The following is a 25,469-nucleotide window of genomic DNA, read 5'->3' on the forward strand; positions in this document are numbered from 1 at the left end:
TTTTTTACAACAGAAATAGCAGTATAAAGTATATATAATAAATTGTCGATTTCAACGTTAGTTTTAGTTCTTTTTGGGATTCCGTACCTCAAAAGGGAAAACAAAAACCTTATAGGTCTTTTATTTGTTAACTCTTTTATTTGTTGTCTATCTGTCAGTCTGTCTAGTCAAATTTTCTTTTCTCGAGCACACCTGGAGGTATCAAGCTGGAATTAATAACAAATATTCAATTAGCAATCCTTCAAAGCTGTGATAAAAATCAAATTTATAAGTTAACGCAATCAAAAGATATGGTTGTTTTCAAGAAGCTATGTCAAATAAAGGGAATAATCCAAACGTTTTAATTTTGTAGTTACATCAAAGAATTTTTAGCAATTTTTTTCAATTATAATTTCCACGGAACTCTATGTCGAGTCGAGATTGCCCTTAACCGATTTTTCGATCGATGTTTCTTTAAAAATAAAGGCACAGAATAAAATTAATTTGTGGTATGTTTTTATTTTACTCTGTACTTTACACGATTGCAGCTGCTTATTTTCAATTGACTTCAAAAAGAAGGGAAATTCACGATTCGGTTGTATTTTTTTTATGTTTGCAACCTCATAATTCCGTCAATTATGAACCGATTTGAGAAATTTATTTTTTACCTGAAATGATTTATTTACAGATTGATTAGGTAAACATTCCTACCATCAGATCTTCCTTTGCCCGCCGTTTTGGTGCATTTGCATTTCCGTCAATGTACTATAAAATTAATAAAGTGTGTCCACTGACAAATAATAATAAATAAAATAAATAAATGATTCCATAGAAATTTTATCAAAATTTGTATGGTGAAGTAGTTTACTTTTTAAATCAAATTAACTGGTTTAGCAAGAAATGAAATAGATTTTTTTTGAGGAACACAATCTTATATTTAGTTGAATTTTAACAAACAAACACTAATTGTTATTATTAAAATTGTATTGTCAATGATTTATTAATAATGATATTAATAAATGTAATAGAAATCATCATCATCATCATAAACATAGAGGCATGATGAAAACAATCTCAATGGAAGTCTAGTCTTAACTTACTTAATCTTTACTAATCTATACTGATTTTATACTATTAGAGAAAAGATTTGTTTGTTTGTAATGGATAAACTCAAAAACTATAATTTTGACTTTAATTTTTTTTTATACAACTTAGAATGGCAAACAAGCTAACGGCCCACCTGATGGAAAGTGGAAACCGTCGTCTATAGACATGAGCAGTACTATGGACATAACGGAGTATTCTGTTTCGCCCATGATACCCCCCATGCGTTGCCATTCCTGAGGACTCAGGTGTTATTCCTCTGTACCCAGTAAATTCACGCTATTTTTTTTTTACCTATAGAGAGATATCAGATATACATTATCAACGAGTAACATAGACTATATATTATTTTCGAATATTTAAAGTTTATTTGTTTCTTTCTTCTTGGCACCTTAACAGTTGAATTAATTGTTATAAAAACTGGCTACTTTTTATCCCCATCCCTTATATATATATCCCTATAACTTAACCCGAAGGCCTACCAAGAAATGTTTTCCGAAATTTGAGGGTCAAATGAAACACAAATTTGATGATAATAGTATATGATATATACTGTTTAAAAATATTAAAAATGTTAGAATATTGTTCCTTTGAACTTCTATGGTAAAATTTATGACGAACGAAACATTAAGCTCAACTTACTGCGCCGATTTTGGCATCACACAAAAATACGTAATTGAATCTGAATGAGTCCGAAATTTGGATTTCCATTTCATGGTAACGTGGCAACTCTTTGGCAACGTGGGCAAAATCACGGTTACATACCAATTATAAAAAAAAATAACAAAAACATTCCAAATATACAAATAAAAATTAAAATATTCTCTACGCTTCACATTTGAAATAGATAAACAAAAAAATTCAATGTCGCATAATGATTCACTTTCATTAGCTACTATTATCATCGCCAGCTGATCGTGCATGTTCAAACGGTGAACGTCATTGACATACATTTACGGTTTGACAGTTTGACGTAACGGATTATTACGCGTTATTTGTCACATGGTAGGTGTAGTGTAACTACGAAATGGCGTTTTAAAACTACATAAAATAAGGATGTAAATAAATAACTGAATGTAAGTATGTATTTGTATATGTTTTATTGCTTACGCAATAACGGCTAAAACTAGTTTTTTTATCACTACATATTATATAAAAGATTGTGTCTAAAAAAACCGACTTCAATTGTAAAAAAAAAAAACAATTATTTTGATCAAAAAATTATTTCACTGAACCGGTTTTGATAAAATTGTAAAAACGCAGAAACTGATGTAAAAAAATGTTAGCATATATGCTTAGTAGAGCAACCCGTGCGAAACCAGGGTAAGGGTCGCCAATTATATGTAAAAAACTAGTTTTTAACTATCTTTTAACTAGTTTTTAACGATTGCATTTGCGTTAACGTAATTGATCGAGATAATAAGCAACCTATGCCCTTCTCTATTACAAATACTACTAGAATGCTAAACTTCATGATAACTCGTTTCATCAAGTAACAAACGAATAACTCGTAAGAAGAAAAATTTTATTAGAATTTATGTATATTATTTAAAAGTATATTTCATATAAACGATTGCAAAAGAAATCATCAAATTTTAATGTAGTTTTCTTTCTCTACGTGAAAGAATTTTTAAAATTGGTTGAGTAGTTTATGAGTTTATTCATTATAAACAAACAAATAATAAAAAAAAATATATATAAAAAAAGTTATTATAATTGATTATATACTACTTGCATCTCGTGGCTTTGCACGTAATGTTCAACAGCCAACCTTTAGTAAGAAATGAGCTATCAATTGCAAGATCCAACTTGTAGTTCTAAAGATTAGCGCGTTTAAACAAACAACCTTTTCAGTTTTATTATATTAGAATAGATTTTACACTCATAGATAAAAACCTACCTACGGAACGAGAAATAAAAATACGAGCATGATTTAAATTACTTCTAAAGTATACAAAATATTGTAAAACATTTTTCTCATGTCGAAACTGCGTCACTACTTTATTAAACTGATCTAGATACGATGATATATAGGAAATGACAGTGTAATAAGCTCCCTACACGATCGTCGCGGCTTATGTTTCAATTTATATTCAGAATACGGATAGAGGTCGTTCAACGGAACAATACGTCATGAGTAGGTACTTTACGCATCGGCTACATCATGCAACCGGTTTTTTATAACGTCGGTATATTGGCTATATATTTTTTTTTCTTATTTTTAAATAAGGAATCCCCGCTCGTCTGTAATGTAGGTATAAATTAGGTATACAGCGACATCTTACCGTTATTAAATATTTATCACAAAGTGTCGGTCTTGATTTTTGAAGGGTATCGCTTTTATTTACAACCAACTTCAAAAATAATGAGATTATCATTTTGGTGTAGTTTTTTTTTTATAAATATTTTACTGAACTAGGTATTATCTTGTTAAAGTCTATATTACTGGTTATTTGATTAGAATTATTTTGTCTAATTCCGCTACCATTAGTATGTGTGTGACTGCCAACACTCGAATATTATATATTCTTTATTGCACTTAAACAATACATGCGACGATTAGTTTAACAACTTGTTAGCAAGGGAGGACTTATCTCTGAAAGAGATCTCTTCCAGCCAACCCAGTGTAGTTAGAGAGAAAATAATTTAATTTGGGTAATCCAGTGCAGGAAAGGTACCAATGAAAATAATGTAAATACAACAAAATGTAAATAAATATATAAATAAATAAATAAATGTTGATTACTATCAGAAGTTCCACAACCTTAAAAGTCTATTCATTAATCTCCGATTGCCATTTTGTTGATGCACGTTTTGCGCCACGTGTTTCACGTGAACGTCGAAACGAGGCATCTCCAGGAAAATTATTTGATCGCTGCTCGGAGGCTGGTTTTAACCGTTCGGCAACCAAATTGCGATCTTTCTTATGTTGCTTGTAATTATTTAAAATTATAATGGTTTTATGTCAAACACAATCTTAATTATACAATAACCGTGTTTCTGCTGTTAATCTACCGTGCTTGCATGGCTGCTTAGTAGTAGAAACATGTATAAAGGGAATGCATAATATCCTTCAAAATTATACCGTGTCTTGATACGGCAATGTAATTACAGGTTCATATTATCATCATCATATTCAGCCTTTAACTGTCCATTAGTGAACATAAGGGGGGTTTTGCCAGTAGTTGCCACGTTTAGCAGGCGGATTGGCAATCGCAGTCAAACTTTGGAAATGTTTTAAGAGGCTGCTAGCCATCCCTCGCCATACCTTAGTCGGTTCTTACGACACCCATGGGAAAGGAAGGGGTGGTCTATTCTATGCCGGGACCACACGGCCAATTACAAGATACAAAGACATAACATCTTTGTTTCCTGAAACAATATTGCATGAGGATTGTATATGTTCAATATATGGGCAACACTTAAGTCTATATGCTGTTCATATTTATAGGTGACGGTTACTACTCTTTATGACGTGGACCGTCAGATAGGTTGACATTACGAATTGCATAAAAACAGATCCATTACTGGTCAGACCTGATGATGCGTATGGTAACACGCATCATCAGGTCTGGCCCACTTTTTTGGTGATAACATTAGCTCAGATATCATATTACATCACGAAACTAATAAGAATACAAACCTGTTATTCAGTGTACAAACTAAAATCATCTCTGCGTCATATGGTTATAAGAAATGTTTTCCTTAAACATAATACGGTCATTCACTATATCTTTGTAGCTTATGTCTTCGGTCATGTGGAATTTCCATGTGATGGGAATGTTTTTAAATTGCTTGGTGAAATATGAAGGAGTTAAGTAAATACCCATTACCATATTAACCGCAAAAATAGTAATTAATAGGAGTTTTATACCAACCACCCTATTTGGGTTTTCAGTATAATGTGTTCTATTGATTTTAATAAGTTAGTCTCATTGTGTGTCATTTAAGTCGCTTTGTCTAAACTAAATAATATGGGGAAAAGGATTGTTAGTAATGGAGACTGAGAATCCCATTGCTAGCAATATACCCAACCAGGTCGACCTCCTCACGGTTCCCCCTGGAAACTATCATGGTTAATTCCTGATGAATTCATCATGATGGGCTAACTGGCCTGTTTTCATTCTCATCTATTACCCTTCACTGGTGCTCCGCCAGCGTATCCTGTTAGTGCGGGCGGGGTTACCATACCATTTTCACCCATTAAAAAAAAAACTAAATAATATAAAGAGGAAAGATTGAATTTCTTGTTTGTTATGGATGAATTTGAAAAATAATTTATTCTTGAAATATACTTAACAGATTTAATAAAATCTTTCATGCAAATCCAAGCTATATTATTAGCGAGTAACATGGGCTATATTTTATTTATAACCATTAAAAATTGTGCACAAACCCGTCGCAATTTCGAAAAAGCTGCGAATTCAATCGTAATAAAATTAGTATGGAATCAATAAGAAAGTAAACTTTTTAATTTAAAAAAATGATCAAATAAGTGGTTTATTTCTTTCATTTTTCATTTCTTACTAATATAAATAAATTGTAACTGGACGATATCTATACATGGAAAATATTAAAAAAAAAACATATAATACTACGATTTTTACTAAAAACAATAGAAGTCAAAATGTTGATGTTTAATAAGTTTGTCCGTCTCTCTGTCTGCCTGTATGTTTGTTCCGGCATCAAGCAAAAACTACTACACCAAATTGAATGCGATTTTATATAAAAAATTTAGTGCATGTTTTATTTTGATACGCCATCTAAAAGTGACCAATTTCATTGGTTTTTCTATTTCTGAAATATATTCTTTAAAAAAAGCCAATTAATTATAATAAAAATATGAAATGAACTTCATTCCTTTTTCACTAGACGATTAGATGTTATGTATTGTATATCCTTGATGTTCTGTAATAATATTCCCTATTTCTCTATTTTTATATATTAATATCACTGTTTCTTGTTACAGATTTGCCAAAATGTATAGGAGTAATGTGAACAGTGTCATATCAGCGTTCGTAGTTATATTAATATGTAAGTACTTAGTGATTATATCTTATCAGATAAGTAATTTAAGGTAAACTGTATAATTATTTTTTTAATTAGTACATAAAGTATTCGCCGTATGTGCCCTGGCATAGAATGGGCCATCCCTTCCTTTTACCGTGGGTGTCGGAAGAGACGACTAAGGGAGGGCGAGAGATGGGCAACAGCGTCCCTCTCAAACTCCTCTAAAAGTCTAACTGTGGTTGCTAATCTACCTACCAAACGTGGCAAGTACTGGTAAAACTCCCCTTATAGGGAAGGCTTGTGTCCAGCAGTGGACAGTTAACGGCTGAAATAATCCTATGTGTGTGTATGTGTATAGTTATGATATAACTCATCCGTGTACCAAATTTTATTATATACAAATCGGTTCAGTGGTTTTTGCGTGAAAGAGTAACAAATTACCATTCACCTGTTCGTCCAGCTATCGTTATAAACTTTTGCATTTATTATATTAATAGGATAATAATAAATCATTTATATAATATAAGCAACGGGGACTAGCAGCTCCATAGATAGCTATATACTCGACCTCCACACGGTTCTCTCCGGAAACCATTGTGATTAATTCGGGATGAATTCGTTAAGATGGGCGAACTGACCATCATTCATCTTCACTTGTACCCTACCAGCATACCAGTATACTGATAGCGCAAACAGAGTTACCATTTCATTATGCTTACTAATATAATTAATAGGGGGAAAGGGATTCTTTGTAATGGAGACTGAGAATCCCAATGCTAGCAATATACCCAACCAGGTCGACCTCGCGGTTCTCCCTGGAAACTATCATGGTTAATTCCTGATGAATTCATCATGATGGGCTAACTGGCCTGTTTTCATTCTCATCTATTACCCTTCACTGGTGCTCCGCCAGCGTATCCCGTTAGTGCAGGCGGGGTTACCATACCATTTTCACTCATCAAAAAAAATAATAATATGAAAGTTTGTTTGTTACCTTATAGCCCCTTAACAGCTTAATCAATTAATATTAAATTTGATATATGAGATGGAGAACAATATAGGCTATTTATTATCCCGGTCAGTAAAGGCAACCCGATCACACAACGAAGTTGCGGGTAAAAGATAGTATCTTATAAGAAAAAGACTATTCTGGGAATGAAAAATAATTTCTTTTTATTTAAATAACTTTATTGTCAAAAGAAAATATGGTACAAAATGCTGACTTATGCTAGTAGTGTTCTCTACCAGTCAACCTTTGGGATGAACAGTGAATCAAAAACGCAGTACTCCATTACATCATCATTTTTTTTATACAACTTAGAATGGCAAACAAGCTGACGGCCCACTTGATGGAAAATGTACTGTAAATATGTAATAACAAAGTATACTGTTTCGCCCATGATACTCCCCATGCGTTGTCATTCCTGAGGACTCAGATGTTCCTCTCCTGTAAATTCACGCCATATCCCACCCTTTAAACCGAAACACAGCCATGCAAACACAACTGCTTTACGGTTGAAACACGAATGGGACAGAGGTACCCAAGCAAACGACTTTTGTACAAAGTCTCCCTCATTAGAGGATTATCATAATGTCTTTTTTTATTATTTATGTATTTCAAGAACGATTCCCTGTCCTTATTTATATCACACAAATAGAAAGAAGGTAAGTACGCTGTATCAATCAAAATATAATACTGTACTAGACCATGCTATAGTAGGAACAATATTTTGTAAGAAATTTATAGATAATGGTTTATCAGAAAATCAATCGGGAGCTGATAGTGTCAACAAACATAATTGCCTTACTCATAATAGATTTTCCTATTTTGTCAGCGTCTCAGAGAATTACTTTATGGCTTTGGGTTTTTATGTAATTACACTGCGTTTATGGTTTTTATAGATGGCAATATTAGTAGATTAGGATTTTTCCTTTACTCAAAACTAGTGTTAATAAATATATTTAATATCTACCAATATAACGTGTCTATGAAAATTATAGTAGTATATATATATATATATATATATATATATATTTACATATATTTACGCAATCCATAAGTAACCACCATCAGCCAATAGCAAACACATTCAGAAAAAAAAAATTATGGATGATAACGAAATGGTAACACCTGCGATAACGGTATACACTGGCGGGGTACCAGTAAGGGATGATAGGTGAGGTTCATCCTCACAGACCAGTTGGCCTATCATGACTAATTCAACAATAAATCAATCCCAATAGTTTCCAGGGGGAACCGCATGGTCGACTTGGCTAGGTATATTGTTAGCAATGGGATTGTTAATTCCCATTACTACCAATCCCTTCTTCCCCTTTGTGAATATATTAGTAATGCACTATTCAATATCAAAAGATTCTCTCCTATTATATACTGATATCGTACGTTCTGGAAGCTGGAAGCAAATGTGTTCACGACTATTTCGTGAGTATATTTGCCCGCAATCAGAGACTAACGCAGTCTATGTGTGTATGTATGAAATAATCTTACGTACATATTCAGACTTGCCCCTATGCTTGTTTCTGAATACAGGCAGAATTAATGGAATGCTAAATGTTCTGATTCTAGTAGGTAGATCTTTTTGGCATTTAAGTATTAAGATGGCGTCGTTCGCAAGATTGCTGGTTCAAATCCGGCTCGAAGGACCGCAATGTTTATTGGATGAATATTGTAGAAAAAAGACAAGATGTATATTATTGGAACGTGATTATTATAGATCTTAGAAAAAAAAGAGGTACGATAGGCAGGAAAATGACATTAATTGAATGTTAGATTTTTAAATCATCTTAATTTATTATTTATTGTTTGGATCATTTTAATAATGATTATTCTAGCTTCGTGTTTCGCAGGGCATGTAAAGCCGTCGATTAGTAAGCCACGATAGAGGCTTTCGTATAAAACGAAGGCGGTTCAAAAACTCTTGATATTAAAGGGCTACACTCTTCAATGAGTAGGTAGATTCGTATATCTAAACGCCAAATGCTATATATAAATAAGGCGATTTCCTTTACATTTCGGTACTTATTAAAGTTATAAATATTCATGCTTTTATATCTAGATAAGTATCATTTTGTACTGGAAACAATTTGCAAGTTGGATGCATAACAGTTGCCTTTATAGCTATCGACCGCGAATTTGCCGCAAACTATAAATAATACCGAACGTGCGAATGTTATGGCCGATTTACATTTGAATGGAAACTATTAACATTACTATTTCACTGTCAGTTTTTGATGTATATAATATTCTTTATTGTATATAAAAGGTATTATAAAAATACATACACATTACATAATAACACATGGGTGATATTATTTCTAAAAGAAGTTTTTTCCAGCATATTCAATATTAGATGGATTTATTGTTAATTCGTAGTTACAGGCAATGCCTGTAACTAATTTTGGTAGGTATACATGTATTTATACCAATTGACTTAAATGTTATTGTTATAAATAAATAAATAAAATTATAATTTTTCAATAAAGATTTATTATTTTTATTAAAATAATTGTACACAATTGTGTTTTCTATATTTTTAAGTTTTAATAGGTATAAACACATAAATGAAAACATAATTAATTAATATATAAATAAATATATTTATTATACATAATACACAAATATAATGAGTATATATATCAGCATTGTGAAAGATAATAATTCTTACGACGGGAATAACGAATCCCATTAGGTACTTTCGTCTTCGTCTAACTTTGCACAACGTAAAATTAGAAGCAGCTATGCAGACTCACAGCTAATGTAATACTATGCAGAGTGTATACAATTACGTTGATAGAAAAATCAAAAAGAATTTATATATATATATTCTTTATTGCACTTGTAAATTACATATAATATAGCATTTATAAATGTTGTGAGCAAGGGTGGACTTATCTCAGACAGAGATCTCTTCCAGTCAACCCAATACAGTTAGAAAGCACGTCGTTAGCGGGCAGCTGAAGTGCTACAACTATTAATATTTAGAATACATAAACAACAACAATATACATACATAAAAATATAGATTTTGTCTTATGGAAAGAGAAATCGATAGTTACACAGGAAAAAAGCGACATTTTAAAGGACGTGTATTTATCTCTAGGTTTGTCTACCCTTGATGGTTAATATTTATGTTAGATAGAAATTTGGTATTTCGAAAATAATCAAAAAACTTTGGCCGGCTCCTAATTTAAGTGAAGTAATCATAGAAAATTGGATATAAATAGATTTATGCCGAAAAATAAACCTTAATCAAATTAGTATGAGATGAACAGAGGAGTAAATATGGTATGGTATGGTTGTGATAAAAGAACTTGGCAAAATCTGTTCATAAATTAACATAAATTTACAAAGATATTGTGTAATATATACATATATACTTACAATTTCATATTTTGTTCCATAAGAAATAGCGACTTAAAATATATATGGGGTAAATACGGGAGTAAACCCTATAAAATGTAAAGAGAATTATCAAAGCCGGTTTAGAATTTCAGAAGATATCGCATATAACATACATTGTTGAATTAAGAGCTTCCTCTTTTTGATGTAAGTTCTAAAGGGAATATTATATTCCACGAATTATTTTAAAGGATACTGCTTCGTGTAAATTATAATTTACTGCGCTTGGTTAATCTTATAATACTTTGAGATCTCACAGCTGATTTTTGCAGGTATAAAATTTTTAATGAAACTTGGTTTAAATTAAAGATTCCCTAAACTATAATATAATGTACCCGAGTTGCCTGCTCTCACTTGGCCGTTGCTTACTCTCACTGAACCTAGGGTTACCAGTTGGCAATCTTACTTACTTATCTTACTTGCGGCAATTTGTTATAGAAAACCATATGCAGTTTTATAGAGAAAAGAATAAACTTCCATATAGTGTAGTTTTCATCAAAAAGAACCAATGTCTTCCAACATCTAGAACAACATTTTAGAAGCTACCCGTATACTCACTTTTTATAAGTAACTGTATGTTATTGTGTATAGAAAAAAAAGTTTATTCTTTACTTTTCGGTGTTAATACTTATCAAAGAGAAAGAAAGAAAAAGTTTACCTAATTTACCAGAATTATTAATTACTTTCACATATCAATTCTAAGCTGTGGCTAATTGAGATCAAGTAATCTTTCTTATTTTCTTATTAGGTTTCATTAAAAAGTCTTATACTTGTATAAAATATTCGCGAGATCTTAGGCTATAAACATTTGGTCATGTTCTTTTATATGCGAGTATACAAATAGAACGAAACGGATTTAAAAGTTCATTTTGTCCTACTGCCTGTAGTGTGATAGAAATAAATCGTAGAACTATATGGGTATAAACGTTACGAGTATTAGTACCCATTACTATAGTCAGAACTAATAGAAATTACTGAATAGCTAACCAAGTTTTAATATTATTATCAGAGAAATATTCTCTTAATAAAATTACTAACAAATTAATACATCCAATTTCTTTGATGTTACGGGTGACTATGGGCGGCGGTAATCACTTACCATCAGGTGAGCCGCATGCTCGTTTGCCCCCTCTGTTACAAAAATACACTTAATTAATCGACTGTTTTATTTGTGCCACTGTTGGCCTTCAGCAGACTGTTATGGTCGGGTCAAGTGTTCGTTTATCTACAAAATTAAATACTTGAATATATATATATATATATATATATATTATTTTATTTCTGTAGGTACTAATTACAGAGAATTAACAATGTTATATTAATTTATATGGTACAATAATGTTTTGTTTGAGCTGACTCTCCAAAAATATGTGCACACAGCATGATCAAATTATAAACTCACAGTTAAATAAGTACGTAAGTGCAATATAATTTATGCAACAAATTAAGTTTAATTTATAAATAACAATGAAAGATTGTGTTCCAGAAAAAAATAAGTCAACAAATGTGTCGAAACCACTTATTTTGATTTAAAAATTAAACAACTGAATCGACTTTGACGAAATTTCTATGGGAGCAATATGTAACTTTATACATTCAGATAAAGATACACAAAAGGGAATTTTCCAAATCGTGTTAAAACTGATGACGTAACAAATATAAGAAAAAAAAATACAACCAAATTGAGAGCCCCTTCTTTTTAAAGTCGATTAATAAATGAATAAATTCTATAAAACCTGGCTATAATAACCCCCCCCCCTCCCCCCACCCCCGACCCCTCCCTTTTCCTCACCATAGGTTGTTAAATCTCAATTGATAGAGTGTTTATTATACTTAGTAGGTACTATAGAGTGTTTGAACCTAAACAAATACAGAAGAGAAGTTAATTTCGATATATTCGATAAGTGGCTCTTAAGGGGTTTTAAGGAAAAACGTATCAATCTCCAAAAAGGGAAATCCCTCGAAAAGCAGCGTTGATTACTTTAACCCTACTGTGCAACTTAATAGGTAACAGAGAATGGCAAAACTAACTGGTTTTGCTGCGGTTTAAGTCCATGTTGTCGGTGGTTTTAGGTTCAACTACTCAATCAATTCTGATGGAATTTCTGTGGAATCAATTTGAATGCAGGTATATCGTTTTAGATAAAGAATTTGCCAAACTGTATATAAATAATTGCGTGATAAATATAAAAAAAAATGCATTGGAAAACTTCTCCTTTCTTGAGGTCAGTTAAAAAGGTATCTTTGTATTTATTTTTACTAGTCTTTACCCGTGACTATGTCCATGCTATATTAATTGACCAGGAATAAAAGTAGCCCATGACATTCTCAAATACTGCGAGGTATGTGCTAAATTCCGTATTTTTCAGAGCAAAATGTATCTACCTACTTATTTCCCAAAAATCACTGTAATAACGCATAAAAATCACATAATTTATTCAAGAGATCCCAATATATATATATATATATATATATATATATATTTAATGTTTGTGTGTACCTATACACTGGTCTGATCCACATTAATATAGGTATGCCAGACATGCAATTTACGAGAATTACGGCTAGATAGGCCGAGATAAAGGCAGGAGATACGCGCACAATCGAGTCGAGTGTCGTGTATCAAGGCATTGGGTTCTAGCAAGAGCGGATTGTATGTTCAATGGATTGAATAATATATACTGTGACGATGACTGATCTTGATACTTGTTTACTATCCTGTGCATGTCATTTGGATTAATAATAACTAAGTGTATACCACAGCTTCGTCTAAGTAAATCCCATATCTTCTATATATGTATATAATGCATCAATCCGTGAAGTTCGGCCGTTATACATTTTTTATTCAAAATAAATTATAACAAAGCAATCTTCGTATTCAATAAAGTAAAATAAATAAATATATTTATTGATATTATAAGTTTAATAAATGAATAAAAAATAAATATATGCCTTTGTATATTTATACAGATTTTAAAATTACAGATATACGTTTGATACATACGATACGCACAATAGTACGTTTAAATACCAAGGTAATAAATCTAGTAACACGAGAGATCATGAAGGTTGAACAGTATATATAATCTTCAATTTGCTACTTAACCGTGTAAATTTGTATGAATAACTGCTGATTTGTATCTTATTTTGTTGGGATTAAAGTATTCCTAACATTATTGCCGAAACGTGATCATACATTGCGAGTATTGGGACACCGCAATTCATAATGACATTAGACCACGAACCAACTATTAACATTGAGTTTATCATTGTTAAAAAAGTCCTTCACATTTACAAGTATAAGTTTGTTTCAATAGATTTAATTAATATTAAAGGAATAATTTATGTTTTATAAAAGACGGGAATTAACCTACTGTAGTTATGCTCAGATTTCTTTATTAACTTTTAGACTTTCGAGTTGTTTGGTTTATGATTTATTCGAGAACAAAAGTAAAGCTATATACTCAAATGAGGTGAACTATAATAATTTGCCTGAATTATCTCGACGTTTCGATCGGGTTACACCGGCCGTGGTTATGAGTGGATTGATGTAGTGCTGTCATTTCTTCGAGGCAGAATTACTTTTGTTCTACCCACTCATTGTTCACTAATTCATCACTCAATACACCAACTGTGTCACTATATTTAGGTTCTGTGCACTTAACACTGATCGTGTCTTGTAGTATAAATAAATAATAGATCAAATACTTGAACGTTTCGATTTGTTACTAATTTTATTTTATTACTTCGGCCGTTAACTGTTCACTGCTGAACATAAGCTTTCCCCATAAGGGGAGTTTTGCAAGTCACGCTTGGCAGGCGGATTGGCAACCGCAGTTAGGCTTTCAGAGATGTTGTAAGAGGGACGCTGCTGCCCATCCCTCGTCCGCCCTTTGTCGCCTCTTACGACACCCACGGCAAAGGAAGGGGTGGCCAATCCTATGCCGGGGCACACACGGTGAAGTTCTATTGAAACAGACTTGAAGTATCAAGATTAATTGTGTGGCGTATATTAAGGTAAAGATGAATGGTGCGATTAGTCGAGCAAGTTGGTACAGGGTTGATTGGTGTCGCGACAATTGTTGCGCGACAGTCGGCCGATTGAATGAGCCCTAATAATAGCTTTTATTTTAAATTAACTGTATCTCGCGGCTTCACCCGTGTTTGCTTCGTGATATTGGTTAGCTTATAACTTTTTCAATAAATGAGCTATTAAATGCAAAAAGAATTTTTGATATCTAACTGATAGTTTCAGAGATAAGCGCGTTTAAACAAACAGAAACTTCCTTTTTATTATATTAGCATAGATATTATTTAATTATTTATTTATTAAACACTACAACAGCAATATTACATGAATGACTCATCGTCATTATTTCAGCCATTATCCGTCCACTGCTGGACATAAGCCTTCCCCATAGACTGCCATAAAGAACGGTCCTAAGCCACCTGCATCTACTGACTCCCTGCTTAGGAATAGCGGAGCCGCCGGGAACCAGGGGCCGTTTCTTTACAATATTTACCATTGGGGGATTTTGCCAATAGTTGCCACGCTTGGCAGGCGGGTTGGTAACTGCAGTTAGGTCTTTTGAGATATTTTAAGAGGGACACTGCTGTCCATTCCTCGACCATAAGTTCCCTTAGTCTCCTCTTACGACCCCCACAGGAAAGGAAGGGATGGCCCTGATTGATAGATATTAAATAGGTATAATACAAAAGGCGGTCTTATTGCTAAGCAATAGGACCGACCACCTATAATTATTCGTGAAGTATAAACTGTTTTTTTTTTATTTAGTTAATAAGCTTATGCTTTTAACTCTCGACGTAGTGTGTACGGTGATTTAAGTTTGAAATCTTTATCCGATTATCTGTGTATCTGAATATGGTATCGTAAGGGATGAAAACCATTATCAGAACGCCTGATGAAATGTATAGAGCAATACGTTTCTTATCTTACTTCTTACTAATTATAACGATATTGTTACTAGATAACGTTTGTAAATAAGAGATATTTAAGAAAAAATTATATGATTTATCAGTATGTATGTTTGTTCCGACATCATTCGGAAACTACTAAACTAAATTGAATGCGGTTTTCACAGTTGTATTCCCAAAACTCTAACTTAACATCTTGTATATAGTTTACCTCAATATGCCATCTAGAAGTATATCAGTGGTTTTCCTACTTGCAAAATCCACGCGTACGGAGTTACGGTCAAAAGTCAATCTAAAGTAAAAGAAAATATAGTTCATTATATAATGTGGATTTTTTATGGCGGAAAATGGAATGGTAATCCCGCTTGTGCTATCGGTATACATTGGCGGGGCACCAGTAAGGGATGATAGGTGAGAATGTAAAGGCAAGTCAATTAGCCCGCCCACCTGGAATTCAGCATGATGGTTTCCAGAGGGACCACGTGGAAGTCGACCTGACAGAGTACATTGCTAGTAATAAGACTGATAGTTTGCATTACTAATAATCCCTTCCCCCCAGTGAGAGAAAGGTAGGTGAAGATTAGAGGATTAATGCAGGTCAATTGGCCCACCGTGAGGAATTTAACAGGAATTAATCACAGCGTAATTTCCAGAGTGAACCGCGTGGAGGTCGACCTGATATATTGAGAGGGTATTGCTAGCAATGGGCATTTCAGAGCCCTTTACTAACAATGTCTTTCCTCCCTATATATGGTGGGTTAGGTATGAGTTCTCATCTGTTTCACAGATCTCATGTTTTTCCTAATCTCCACATGATATAATTAGCATCACTCTTTTTTTATATACAACTTAGAATAGCAAACAAGCTGACAGCCCACCTGATGGAAAGTGGTAACCATCGCCTATAGACATGAGCAGTACCATGAACATAACAGAGTATACTGTTTCACCCATGATACCCCCCATGCATTGCCATTCCTGGGGACTCAGGTGTTATTCCTCTGTACCCAGTAAATTCATGCCATATCCCACCCTTCAAACCGAAACACAGCCATGCAAACACAACTGCTTCACGGTTGAAACACGAATGGGACAGAGGTACCCAAGCAATCGACTTTTGTACAAAGTCTCCCTCTGGTAATCACTTGGTACTCACAAATTCACGAAGTATAATATATTAATCCGTAAATATTAATTTATTTAGGAGTTATTAAATGCATAACTCGTCGCTTTAGATATACGGAATGTTTCATAAATCCTTGATTAAGTTCCATTAATTACAGTATAGCACTTTTGGGCTTAATGTAATGGGGCGATATAACATCATTACCCTGATAATCTACCTGTTAGGATATTAACTATGAGCATATTCCCACGGGAAGCGTTAACGGATTTTTTTAAATATAGAACAAAATCATGACAAAGACTTTATACACGAGAATTTTGAAGGTAGGTAGGTAGGCTATTCCGGATATCCTAATTATAATTATATTATTATTTTTTACACTAATTTATTATTAATATAATGTTACTTATATATTGGAGAGATTATCCAATAATTGGCAACAGTTTGAAATTTGGTGATAGTTGTTGAAAAGTTTTGATTAATATCTTATTTGGAGTCACGAAATTAATCCGTCGAGGATTTTCGCAAGAATTCCCAAGTATTCGTTCCTATTGTATAAAATGTAATACTGAATGAACCTAAAAAGGGGGGTAAAGAGGTTTCTTCGGGGTCGGCAACGGACGCGTAATACCTCTGGTATTGCAGGTGTTCATAGACTACGGTAACCACTTACCACCAGGTGGGCCGTATGTTTGCCAGCTCAGTGGTACAAAAAAAAAACCTAATCAGAATAAGATCGTCTTCAATAGGCAGGTCCTATTTATGTAATCCTCAATCGTTAATGGGTTGTGATGATTTTTTTTATACAACTTAGCATGGCAAACAAGCTGACGGCCCACCTGATGGAAAGTGGTAACCGTCGCCTATAGACATGAGCAGTACCATGGACATAATGATGAATTAATCATTAGATATTAATTTTTTACACACTGTCGTCAGAAAACTGGGCGCAAACTCTACACTTGGGGGGGAAAGGGATTGTTAGTAATGGAGACTAAAAATCCCATTGCTAGCAATATACCTAACCAGGTCGACCTCCACGCGGTTCCCCCTAGAAATTGTCATGATTAATTCTTCATGATGAATTCATCATGATAGGCTAACTGGCCTGTTTTCATTCTCATCGATGACCCTTCACTAGTGCTCCGCCAGCATATCCCTTTAGCGCAGGTGGGGTTACCAATCCATTTTCATCCAACAAAAAAAGAACTCTACACCTAGATCCGAATAGATTCATAAATAAAAAAACTTTTCTTAAATTGGCCCAATCGAGAATCAAACCTCATTTACGCAAAGCAACATGTTCACTACTGCACAGCAAAGTGTATTGTGTTAATAAATAAAATTACATAATACCTTGTATCCTTAAACGTTGAAGTAAAAAAATTAAATAAAACAAACAAACTCAACACGATTTATAGTTGTTACAAAAGAACTAAGTACTATAAAAACTACATCCTTGTGCCGTATGTTGCTCAGTTGAATCAACTGGTGAACAAAAAATTGTGAATAAAGTGATGATTTAACATTCAGATCGATGAAAAAATACTATTCTGTTAATTTGTTTTTAGGGTTCCGTACCAAAAAGATACAACTAGTACTATGGTGCGACTTTGTCTGTCCGTTCGCTTATATCTCAGCAACTATAATGCTATAAATTAATTTTACATATTACTGGCATGTATATACTGCAATGGAAGTAATTAGAAAAAAAAAATTACTAGTTGTTCAAAACGTGTACTCAAAATTTTAAAATTGAGCTAATATTCTTAGTGGGGTTACGTATGAAAGGACTTCATTTGTATATTTTATAATTGATTTTTAATTTAGTATATTGCGTAGTTCGTGACTTATGATCGAAAATATGAGAAAAAATATTATTCCCCCGCTTTGTTTATGAAGTTTCTGTAGCGAGAATTCTGAAATAATTACGATTTATAATGGTACATATAAAGGTATAGGCCGTGTGGTCCCGGCATAGAATAGGCCATTCCTTTCTATTCCGTGGGTGTCGTAAGTGGGAGATCGAGGGATGGGTAGTAGCGTCTCTCTTAAAACATCTTTGAAGCCTGACTGCAGTTGCCAATCTGCCTGCCTAGCTAGGCAACTACTCGCAAAACACCCCAAGTGGGAGGCTTATATTCAGCAGTGGATAGTTAAAGGCTGATATGATGATGATGATGAAATGTATGTATGATATATATGAGATTATAATGAATATTATAGAAAAAATAAAACAATATGTCTAACTAGCGCCGTTTTTGACTAATTATTAAGACACTTCCAAAACAAACTTAGCTGTGTGGTCCAATTTTTAACCAAAATTATAGCTTTCAATAAGAAATTACAATTGAAATATCAATAATAATAACTATTAGGTATCTATTTTGTACAAGAAAAGCAGTTAAGGTACATTTATTTCTTACGGAACCCTCGATGTGTGAGCTCAACTCGCAACTGACCGATTTCTGTTTTGTTTGATTTTTTTACTATATTATTTTGCTTGTATTTATACTTCAACAAATCCTTTACAGAGTACGTAGAATCAACAGAGACCACGAACACAATTTGTCCATCTTGACAAACGATGTTCGATGATCTTGACAAATTTATTTTGCTTGTGGGAATGAAGAGATATTCACATTTTTTCCTGACAAGGAAAATATTTTTTTATCTATACTAATATAATAAAGCAGAAAAAAAAATGTTTGTATATTTGTGTGTGCACTAATGTCTTCATTCCTTTATCAAGCTTTTAAGTTATTCAACATCATGACATCATGGGCGAAACCAAGTGAATCACCTAGTTTCATATAACAGGATTATTTATAGGAAGATCTATAATTGTGGAAAAGTTTTTGTCGAAAGTGATGCTTAGAGTTGATGGGTGCAGGTAGGTTAGGACAATTCCTTATGGCAATGTCATGGTGGAGGATTTTTTAATGGATGAAAATGGAATGGTAACCTTGCCTTTGTCATCGTTATACACTATCGGGGCACCGGTTAAAGATGATAAGTCAGAATGAAAACTGGTCAGTTAGTTCATTAGAACGAATTTTCAAGAATCAACCCCAATGATTTTCAGGGGGAATCGTGTGGAGGCCGACTTTATAGAGTGGCAGTTATTGCCAGCAATGGGCTTATAAGACCCCATTATTAGCAATACCTTTTCTTCCCATAGTGGAGGACTATGTTTTTTTTTAATGGATGATAATGGAATGGTAACTCCGCCTGCGCTAACGGCATACGCTGGCGGGGCACCAGCGAAGGATGACAGATGAGAATGAAAAAAAGGCAGGTCAGTTAGCCCATCGTGACGAATACTCTTGGAATTCAGCACGATGGTTTCCAGGGGGGACCACGGGGAGGTCGACCTGGTTGGATATATTGCTAGCAAATGGAGCTCTTAGTCTCCATTACTAACAATACCTTCCCCCCCAGTGGAGGACTATGTTCAACAGTGGAATATTAGTAATTGATTATGGATGATGATGATAATATTCCCTAGCTTGCCTTATTAGCAGGTGACGGAGTAGGATTACATGGAACAGAACCGAGAAAGTGTTAGGCGACTAGTGATTCTATTACTAGTAATGTACTATGTTGGATCGATCTCCATGTGATGTCCACTGAAAACCATAGTGATAAATTCCTGGTAAATTCGTCACGATGGGTTAACTGACCTGACTTTATGGTCTCCTGTCATCCCTCACTGGTGCCAGCGTATACTGACAGCGCAAGCGGGGATACTATTACATTATCAATCATTAAGAAAAATAGAATAGGAGCTTCTTGCTACTAGCAGGGAATAGTCCTTCCAAAAATAGTATAAGAAAGTCCAGACCGAATGAGATTGTCAATATCAATTTATTACCAATTATGAAGTGTACCTCTTGGGTGCCCCTGTCCTATTCGTGTTTCAACCGTGAAGCAGTTGTGTTTGCATGGCTGTGTTTCGATTTGAAGTGTGGTATATGGCGTAAATTTACTGGGTACAGAGGAATAACACCTGAGTCCTCAGGAATGGCAACGCATGGGAGGTATCATGGGCGAAACAGTATACTCTGTTATGCTCATGTGTATAGGCGTCGGTTACCACTTTCCATCAGGTGGGCCGTCAGCTTGTTTGCCATTCTAAGTTGTATAAAAAAAAGACGGTTACGGTTACGGTCAATAGCCTTAAATATGATTGCATCCCATCTCGTAGTTGGAAGTCGAGATACAAGTTGGTAGATTATCTTAGTAAGAAGGAAACAGTTATAAAAATAAAGTTCTGTGAAATGTTGTGATCTGGTATAAAAATATACAGTACCGATAACTTGTCAAATCAAAATATTGTTTTTGATTTGATTGCAAATGACAAATCTATTTTTTTTTCATTAATGAAATATTGATATGAAACAAGCTGATGCCTTACTTAATGGAAAGTATTATCTGTCGTAAATTATATATTCTTAATTGCATTAGTAAATTACATTTAGTTAAGACATTTATAATTAGCGTGAGCAAAAATAGACTTATCTCTGAAAGAGATCTCTTCCAGTAAACCCAATACAGTGAAAGAGGATATAGTTATAGGATAGCTAAAGAACACTAGTACTGTATATGAAATAAATTTCCAAAATAACTATTAGGGGGTGATTAGTGATCGATACTGATGCCCAAAATGCAATCTGTAAAATTTTTGTCTGTCTGTATGTTAGTTATAGAATCAAAAACTACTCGACGGATTTGAACGAAACTTGGTACATGTACAGAACTGACCTTTCTACAGATTATAAGTATAGATAATAATTTGTTTTTTAAACTACAATTTGGTCCATTTTGTTAGTAACAAATTTCCTTATAAATTATGTTAGTAAAAAGTGAACATACAATTCACTCAGATGTGACCCAGTCATCTAGATTAGCATCTGAACGAAATGCTTAATTATAGGCAAGTTATATTTCTTGGCTATTACTTTCAGAATGCCTGTATATTTATACCTTTATTAATTATGCTTTCGTATCTTGTAAGCTTACCAGAGGGAGACTTTGTGTCCCTCTGGGGGATATCTATGTAATAAATAAAATAAAATAAATAAATAAAGTCCTTTGCTTGGGCACCTCTGTCCTATTCGTGTATCTACCGTGAAGCAGTTGTGTTTTCATGGCTATGTTTCGTTTAGAAACGCGGCAACAGTATTCTCATACAGTAAATTATTTTACAAAGATTTCCTGGTAACAACAAATCTGTTATTACTGTTGAAACAATAATAGAATTAGTATATATAATACAGTCACCCTACATTTGGTAGATTAAAAAGGGCGAGTAGGTAACCTAGAATTCCTGAAAATCCTTATTAGACTGACACTAAGTGATTTCTCATTACTTTTATAGACCTTTCCTACAAAGAGGATTTAATCAGGCACGTGATTTGTGCTTAGCAATTTAAATGAGTTGGACCCTGAGCGGCGTTTTGGAATTCTTAAACATTTTCAATTTAAGCTAATAATTGGCATAATTAGCAACTTTTAACGTCCACTGAAGTTCTTTATAAATACGATATGGGTATTTCATCTATTTTAAATTCTCGATTTCTATTCTTTGATTTATTATTGTAATACCTAGCTATGGGGTGGATAGGAATTTTTAGTAATGCAAAAGCTAGTCCCTAATGCTAGCAATATATCTTGTCAGCTCGATCTCCATATGTCACGTGACTAGAATTGCTAGAATGACCTAGATATTTTCCATCATTCACAGTTTACCTTCAAGTATAAAATATTAAACCACATTAAAAGCGGTCACAGAGTCTAAATATATTCTTTCTTTAGAGTATTTTTGTAATAAATACAAATAGTTTAAGTAAATACATATTTATAAATATTATGATTATTATATAGTTAATACTGTGTACATCTTAAACTGGTGTGCATATAATACCACGTTTATATTAAGTGTTGTATTGTTATAAACTATTTGGTACACTATCGATGTACCAGTAAATAAATAATCATACTGATAGACCGGAATAAAAGCTCACGTAATTTGCATGGAAAACTATCATAGTTACTAAATTATTATTCCAAATTATGACATATCATTTCACACGTAATTACGGTACTCAGTATGTCTATTGACAACTCAATATGTTTACCTGTTGGTAGGGGTATCATGAGTTGTTGTACTGTCAGATATATCATTTAAACGTAGCTTGAATCACGGTAACATGTATTTGGAATGGTATTTGATTGTTATATGACAAGGATATCCTTATCATGACAAGTGGCAAACTGTGTATTGGAGAGTATTTATATTATATACTTATAAATAAAACCGTAAGTAAGTGCATTTAAACAATAGATACCTACCGACGATTTTTTAGACACATGGGAAAACTATGCAATAGTAGTTTATGCCGTATCTGTGTTATGTATAAGCATATATTTTTTTTTATGCAATTTAGAATAGTAAACAAGCTGGTGGTCCACCTGATGGAAAACGGCAACCGTCGCCTATAGGCATGAGCAGCACCATGGACATAACAGAGTACCTACACTGTTTCGCCCATGATACCCTCCATGCGTTGCCATTCCTGAGGACTCAGGTGTTATTCTTCTGTACATTGTAAATTCACTGTCATATCCCACCCTTTAAACTGAAACACAACTTCTTCACGGTAGAAACACGAATGGTACAGAGATGCCCAAGCAAACGACTTTTGTAATATCTATGTACTAAATAAAAAAAAAATGTCATGTAAGGATTGGTTGATGTAAAGATGTAGCAAACAAATAATCGAAACAATCTTTCACATTTATAATACTAGCAAATAAAGTTATGTTTAATAATTTGGTGTGATTGTAATATTATTTAATTATTTGTTCAAATAAGTCTTTAAATTTAATCACATAACGAGCACATGGTATTGCAATTTACATTGTATATTTCTTGTTACAGGTATTACAGGCATAAACACACAGACTGACGTAGTTACAACAACAGATGATCCCCTAGAACTTACAACACTTGAAAATAACTTCACTCAAGCTAATTTAAACAATAGACAATCTAGAGAAAATAATTCCAGTCTGGACGATATTGCGATAACCCAAGATGAAGTAAACGATTCTCCTGAAATCCATGACGTTAAAGTACTAACCGAACAAGTCAGGCCAGAAAGTGCTTCCAGAGTAATAATGCCAATAAATTTTAATGGTACTATTAATAAAATAATTTACGATGGAGAATCCGCAATAGATAGAAGTATTCCTAGGCATATAGCAAAAGCAGTAGTTGAAAGAAAATCTAGTAAGCGAGCCGAAATCAGAGCACATGTGCAATATGATGAAGTCACTGGTGAATTGATAGGCGGTGATCATCCTTGCCATAGAGATTGTAGGGAGGGTGGAAAAGCAATGATTTGTTACTATCATTTCCATTTAGAATGGTACCAGACCATGAGCAAGGCTTGTTTTGATTGTCCATACAATTTAACTGATTGTTCGAGGCAAGACTGTATTCCGGCTGACGGAATGAATAGACCATTGAACGTCATTAATAGAAAAATGCCGGGACCAGCTATAGAGGTATGCTCCCTTTTATTATGCATTATCGCAATATTGTTCATCCAATAATTTGTGTTACTGATTAATATTAATTAATTCAACATGCAAATTTTCCCATTTTACGCTTGAAGTATTTTATGTACCAATTATTCTATTTAGAGAATACTAGCTTTTACCCGCGACTTCGTCTGCGTGACCGGTATATATTTACTAAACAATATAGATAGCCCCTATTCTTTTCCATCCAATATATAGTACGTGTATACCAAATTTCATAGTGATTGGTTAAACTGTTATAGTGATATAAGGTAAGGTAACAAACAAATAAAAAAGCTCATTTTCATATTTATAATATTATTAAGAAATTTATGAATAACACTAGATAGAAGAAGGACCATTTAGTACTAAACTAGTACTAAAAAATAAACTCAAAAAATATTTAACCGATTTTAAAAATTCTGCCATCTATAGACAGCTATCTGCATTGTCAGTAAGTAACATGAGTTGTATTTTATTAAAAAAAATACAGATCTTTTATCTATCTACTATGCAAAGCCAGGGCGGGTCGCTAGTCTATAATACGAGTACTGTTTTTATTACTTCTTAATTTTTTTACACTTGTAGAAATTTAGAACTGAAAATTTTCTGGGATGAATTAATAGTATTAATAAGAAATTTGAAGGAATAGTTTTTATTAAGAAATTTGAGGAAAAAGTAAACCTAACCTAAACTTAAGCAGTTATATTCAGATGCAGCATCTCATTAAATCCACGTACGCGAAGAATAATCTGTCAGTCAGCTTGTTTTCCATTTTAAGTATTATAAAAAAAAAATTACACAATTTTTGATGAGACCGAAACGCTGGGTATGCATTTTAAAATGTTTTTAAATTTAACCCGGTTCATGAAAATAAAAGCTCACAATCCCGTATCGTATTTACTCAACTTTACGCGTTCATTTTGCCTCAAAGTGAGAATTTGTAACGAGATTTTTACCACTTTAAACATTTTCATTCCATCCTCGTTTGTATTGCATTCTGTTTTAATTATTTTGATGTTTCACTTTCCAACATCGAGTAATTTGCTAATAATTACATTAATTATATAGTCAGATCGTGCTCAGTGACGTACTTTGGGAGAGGCCTATGTCCAGCAGTGGCTTATGGGCTACAGTAGGCTAATTATGATGAATGATGATATAGATAGATCTTTTTTTGGTCTAAAAATTACAATGAAAATCTTAGTGTAAATAAAAATTACAAAAATTTCTATCGTTTTGTTCGTATTAATAAGAAACATATTTTATATATTCCATTCAGAAGATTATGGTTTTCTAAACTCAGAG

General features: G+C 33.2%; 1 protein-coding gene across 5 annotated transcripts in view; it reads left to right on the forward strand.

Annotated features, from left to right (window-relative positions):
* Positions 1–25,469, forward strand: part of LOC113511506 (uncharacterized) — a 114,331-nt gene that overhangs the window by 51,060 nt on the left and 37,802 nt on the right. For all 5 annotated transcript variants that reach the window (XM_052902018.1, XM_052902014.1, XM_052902015.1 and 2 more), the window contains exons 2-3: positions 6,053–6,117; positions 23,518–24,146. In XM_052902018.1, the coding sequence (XP_052757978.1) occupies positions 6,063–6,117; positions 23,518–24,146 (684 nt within the window). In that variant the 5' untranslated portion in view covers positions 6,053–6,062. The remainder of the gene's footprint in view (positions 1–6,052; positions 6,118–23,517; positions 24,147–25,469) is intronic.

This window comes from Galleria mellonella, unplaced genomic scaffold (assembly GCF_026898425.1).
Source record: "Galleria mellonella isolate WM207_F2 unplaced genomic scaffold, CSIRO_AGI_GalMel_v1 utg87, whole genome shotgun sequence".
NCBI lineage: Eukaryota > Metazoa > Arthropoda > Insecta > Lepidoptera > Pyralidae > Galleria > Galleria mellonella.